The 6,000-nt window shown below is 35.8% G+C and overlaps 1 protein-coding gene across 2 annotated transcripts; it reads left to right on the forward strand.

The window, feature by feature from the left end:
* The first annotated feature begins 663 nt into the window (after positions 1-663).
* LOC140826770 (phosphatidylinositol 4-phosphate 5-kinase 6-like) lies at positions 664-4,994 on the forward strand. Of its 2 annotated transcripts, none has more exons than XM_073189266.1 (7): positions 664-2,396; positions 2,745-2,912; positions 3,084-3,249; positions 3,424-3,543; positions 3,646-3,839; positions 3,992-4,177; positions 4,254-4,994. In XM_073189266.1, exons 1-7 carry the CDS (start codon positions 1,210-1,212, stop codon positions 4,540-4,542), a joined length of 2,310 nt encoding a protein of 769 aa, XP_073045367.1. In that variant the 5' UTR covers positions 664-1,209; the 3' UTR covers positions 4,543-4,994. The 2 variants fall into 2 exon arrangements, with proteins under 2 accessions (XP_073045367.1, XP_073045368.1); XM_073189267.1 differs by having other exon boundaries at positions 665-2,396; positions 3,427-3,543; positions 4,254-4,993.
* The last annotated feature ends 1,006 nt before the right edge of the window (positions 4,995-6,000 follow it).

The raw sequence follows: 6,000 nt of genomic DNA on the forward strand, positions 1-6,000 counted from the left end.
AGAAGTATCACCACTAAACAAAATAAAATTTCCATGGACAAGACAAATAAAATGAACAAATAGTTATTGGTATAACCTAAAATTATCAAATATCTCAATTTTAAACAGGGTGATTCATAAAGATGTAGCCACAATAACTTAAATGGTTCATGATGTATGGAAAAAGGTGTAACCTACCCCAACAAAGACGAGATGAACATAAAGTTACCCCCCCTAGTAGCTTGTTACTAATGCACAAAGAGACAAATCCTTTGGCCTTGTAATAAGAATATTTTAACACACACACACACACACAGGCATATATATATATATATAATATTTAGAAGTGGAGATCGTGAGATGATTGAACCAAACAAGATTAGGTAAAAGAAGATCAAATAAAAAAAATATGATTAGAACTGGAAGACTATTTAGTTTCAGTAGAATGGGAATTGACATTGAGCACTAAAAATGGCAAACACATCACACCCACTATGTCTCTTTTATCCTTCCATTTGTTAGGTGTGTTAGCAGATTTAGGAGACAAATCCGGAAACCAAGAACAATGTGTTTGTTGAATCTTGGCTCCCATCCAATCAAAAATTTCTTAGGATTAAAAATTCAAAAAGACAGTTCGAAAAGAGGTTGAAAGAGACAGAGAATTCTTGTTTAATTTTATTTTTTTTATTTGATAAATGAAATAGGCCGTCATTGGTTTTTCACTCTGTATCGCTTTCTTTGTCAATCAATAGCTCCGTTTTTTCAAAATTCTTTGACACCTAATCTTGTGAAATAATCACCAGAGACAGGGTGACCATTTTGAACAAATCAAAAGAATTAGACAGTTCTTGAATTTTTATTCTTGATTGTGGGTTCTTTTTGTGGTGGATACTTACTCCCATTCATCTTTCTCTGTCTCATAGATATTATATCGATGTACCGTGTTTGAAAACACACGGAAAAGATACCCATTTGAGAAAATGAGCCAGAGAATACATCATTCATAACCAAGGTGTCTGTTTGTCTTTGATTCTGGGTGGTGCGTTTTGTTATCTATTTATTATTTGACCATTTGGGGTCGTCGGAATTATGGTGGTTGATTTGTTTCTGGAACTCAAATCCCTGACACAAAGAAAAATTGATCTGGGTTAATGTCAAAATTTGCCAGAATAATGAGTTCTTGAAGATGTGGAGAGGGGGAAGATATTAAAGTTTATATTTTGAAAGAGAATGAACAAAGAATTGAGTGGCATTGTGAAGACTTGGGAGACGAAGTTGAAGAAATCACAAGTGATTGCAAAGAAAAAGGCAAACAGCATATTTACAAGAATGTCTGTGGCCCATGTAGACGATGATGATGAAATTTGTAATCCTAGTGAGTCTCATCATATTGAAAAGGTTTTTCCCGATGGAGATATTTATATGGGACAATGGGCAGATAATTGCCCCAACGGCCATGGCAAATACTTGTGGGCGGATGGGTGTATGTATGTCGGTGATTGGCTTAAAGGCAAGAAAATAGGGAAGGGGAAGTTTAGCTGGCCCTCGGGTGCGACGTATGAGGGACAATTCAAGAATGGTTTCATGGATGGTGAAGGTACCTATACAGGGTCCTCAAATGATAGTTATAAAGGTTCTTGGGTGGTGAATATGAAGCACGGTAAAGGGGTTAGAAATTACGCTAATGGAGATTTTTACGAGGGACAGTGGCGGCGAGGGCAGCCTGATGGGAAAGGGAGGTATCAATGGAGCAATGGGAATCAGTATATTGGACATTGGAAGAATGGGAAGATGAACGGCAATGGAACTATGATTTGGAGCATTGGTAACCGATATGACGGTTGTTGGGAGGATGGTTTGCCGAGGGGAAACGGGACATTCCGTTGGGAGGATGGAAGTTTTTATGTTGGTGTGTGGAGTAAGGATCCAAGGGAACAGAGCGGAACTTATTATCCTTCTAGTGCTCAAGTAGGTGGTGGTTTTGATTGGAATCCTCAAGAAATGTATTTGGTGAACTTGAGAGATTGTAGGATTAGTTCTGGTGAAAAGATCCCTATATTCCCTTCACAAAAGACAGTCAATTGGCCTTGTGAAGGGGAGTCCTTTCAAAAGAAATCAGCGTGGAAGAGTTATAAAGAGATTGATGCAAGGGCGAAAAGAGCATCTATGGATGCTATGGAGAGCAATGGCGTTGATTATGGCTTGGGTTCCGAATCTGATTTAAGTTGTGATGTTACAAGTGAAAGTTTAGGTTCCGGAAGAGAAGTAGGTGAAGGTTTGGGAGCTGAAGAATTAGATTCATCACAAAGATGTATTAGGCCTCATATCGTGATTAAACCAATTAGAAGACAGGGACTCACTATATCGAAAGGCCATAAAAATTATGAGCTCATGCTCAATTTGCAGCTAGGAATAAGGTATCAACTTCTGTAGGAATGTGTTGTGTACAAATGTTCTTTTAAGTTTGTATACTTCTAACATTTTCATACATAATGTGGCTCTTTAATATCGAATTCAAAGAGATAGGAAAAACTAGAAACTCGAAAAACCAATTCTTTAGCGAGTGACCTTGGAACATTCTGTTTACCTTTGCTTATTCTTTTGTCACCTGTCGCGTCCAATTCTTGTTGCCTTGCAAGGCACTACACTTGCACCTTGAATGCAATAAGTATCGATTTTACACTTGATGAATATTTGTGTAATGTGATTGTGCTATTTCTGTTTGTTCGTCTTTCTGCTTCTGGCTCATATGTACCTTTATTCAGACATTCAGTAGGAAGACCTGCTCCAGCTACATCGCTCGATCTAAAAGCTATGGCTTTTGATCCCAAGGACAAAATATGGACAAGATTTCCCCCGGAAGGATCTAAGCACACCCCACCGCACCAATCTTGTGAATTCAAATGGAAAGATTACTGCCCATTAGTTTTCAGGTGAGGTACTAATACTGTTGCAAACATTAGATTGTTTTACATAATATTAATCTCTCATAGGATGTTTTAATAAGCTTTATGTTCCTTGTGCATCTGTGTGCATTTTCATTTTGAGTTTAATTAGATTTGAATATGTCCTTGATCTGATTAAACAAGATATTGTACTTTCAGGACACTTAGAAAGTTATTTAAGGTGGATCCTGCTGATTACATGATATCCATATGCGGCAATGATGCTCTTCGGGAGCTCTCCTCGCCTGGGAAAAGTGGAAGCTTCTTTTACTTGACAAATGACGATCGATATATGATCAAAACCATGAAAAAGTCGGAAGTAAAAGTGAGTTTTGTTTAAGTTTTGAATCTCTTATACCAATGATACTTTTTCGTAAAAACAAATGTATTGATTGGTTAAGATTCATATAATTCGTCAGATTGTAGATTCATAATAGAAATTTCTATGTCCAATGTGAAATATAGTACTCTGTGACGTTTATTCAACTATTATCGATAGCAGGTGCTTAAAAGAATGCTACCAGCATATTACAAACATGTTCGAGCATTTGAAAACACGTTGGTGACCAAATTTTTTGGGCTTCATTGTGTTAGGATGACTGGACCCGCACAAAAGAAGGTAGTCTATATATCAATTTCAAGATTGAATTTTTCATCATGAATTTTCATTCTACCGAAGCATTTGTGTTACAAGTTTAGTGCCTTTACGTTGGATATGCAGGTGCGGTTTGTCATAATGGGAAACTTGTTCTGTACCGAATATGTCATCCATAGGCGGTTCGACTTAAAGGGATCTTCCCATGGACGGTTAACTGACAAACCTGAATCAGACATTGACCCAACAACTACTCTCAAGGACCTTGATTTGAACTTCATTTTTCGATTACAAAAGTCGTGGTACCAAGATTTCTGCAGGTACTTAAATCATAGTTAGGTGAACATGTCGGTTTTGCCTGGTATATCTTGTTTAAATTTGATCCGGGTTTCATAAGAGAAAATCACAAAACTTGTGAAATATACATTTTTAGTTGCTTAAAAATCTCTTACTACAAATTTTTAACATGCAGGCAAGTGAATCGAGATTGTGACTTTCTTGAACTAGAGAGAATCATGGATTACAGTCTTTTGGTTGGTATTCACCTCCGAGAAATATCCCATTCAGGGGAACCGTTAAATACAGAGGCTAGCGTTTCTGATGTTCCAACTTCACAACAATCCAGATCAGATGTAGACACTCACAACAACCATAACCGGTATACACAAGATGCTCGTTTTTTCGAAAAAATTGTTGAATTATGTGTTTCATCATTAATGTCCATGTTTTGACAGGTGGACATCAATTAACTTAGGCTCGAATATGCCAGCAAGGGCAGAACTGACAGTGAGAAGAAACAACCCTGAATCTCAGCTTGTTGGTGAACCTACAGGAGAGTACTATGACGTTATCCTAGTATTTGGTATAATTGACATATTACAAGATTACGACATCAGCAAGAAACTTGAACATGCATACAAGTCGTTCCAGTTCGATGCTACTTCAATATCTGCTGTCGAGCCTAGGCAGTACTCTAAACGTTTTCGGGATTTTATATTCAAAATTTTTACAGAAGATATTTGAAGTTAACACACTGACTGGCATAATCCCAGATGAATCTTGCAAGCCACGTGGCACGGTTGGTTCGTTATTCGATGATCGATCTGGAAAGAAAGACAGCAGACCATGTTTTCGCCCTTGTTGGTTGATGGTGGCTCTCATGCTGCATGCTGCTATAAATTTTATCAAGGAAAATGATTTATTGTATTTATAGAATCTGAAAAGTCACGCTAACCAGTGATTCGGTTCACATTGAGCAGAGGTACACTAGTTGAGCTGGTGAAAATGTGAGGGGTTGATTTTTTGTACCCATTGTTTTTGTCCCAGAAGGTAAAGAACTTCTTGGATTTTTCCATTGAATAACCTTGTATAGAAGGACAAAAATGTAATACAAAAAAATTAGTGAAAAAAAAATACAGAGAAGCGAGGAAAATCTTGGCCTCCTTGTTCATTATGCCTTCATTAGCATAAATTACACTTGTATTTTTGGCAGGTTTATTTATTGCTTGAAGTTCCATTGAATAATCAATGGTCCAAATTCTTTTAAATAATTACCATTACCAGATCGTATTGCACAGGGTTTAGTGTCGATTCCATGTTACTGCATTAGTACGAAAGTTTATTGAACGTGAACATAATTCAACTAATAAATACATTCATTTTCTCATGTAGAATGTGAAATAGAACATGTTCTGGAATAGGAAAAACAAGGTGTATTGGGGAGAAGAAAGAGCCAAAAATTATTTTTTCAAAAAAGAAATGAGAAACTATGGCAAGAATATGAACCATACAAAAATTTGTGAGTTTTGAGTCTTTGAACTTTGAAGATGTGGACTCGTGGAAGAATTTTATATTACAGGGGAAAAACCACATTGTTTAAACAAAATTTATGTTTGACGTGCTTGCATGTTTATGACAATTTATTTCTTTTTTTTCATTTAGAATTAAAGTCAAAATGTTGATGATTGAAACTTTACTTTCTAGATATATCTGTGATTGCAAAGCACGTCTGATCTTGATGGCAAGTGGACCCTTCATTAACTACATTTGTTGAGACCATACCGTTGAAAATAGGATAAAATTTCGTTCGATTTATTTTATGATTTAATAGTTTTTGAATTGTACTGTTATAAATTTTTTTACATGTAACATTTGCATTAACGATATTTGCCAGGTCACACCGATGAAAATATGATGAAATTTTATTTTAAGGTTGAGTTACTTTATGATTTAATAATATTTAAATTGTACTATTATAGTTTTTGAAGCATTAATGGTCCCGTAGGAAATATTGAGTGTCCGAATGTCGTGAGATATAAATTAGTTAAGTGAAGGATCGAATTATGAAGGAAATTTTAAAAAAATTGTGTTCTTTCTGACAGAAAATGATCGATCATGAATAAATATTAACTTTTATTTTAGACATAAAATATAATTAAGAAAAATTTTCAGAGTGAGTAGTACTCCGGCTACATAATATGA

This window comes from Primulina eburnea, chromosome 3, assembly GCF_022965805.1.
Source record: "Primulina eburnea isolate SZY01 chromosome 3, ASM2296580v1, whole genome shotgun sequence".
Classification (NCBI taxonomy): Eukaryota; Viridiplantae; Streptophyta; class Magnoliopsida; order Lamiales; family Gesneriaceae; genus Primulina; species Primulina eburnea.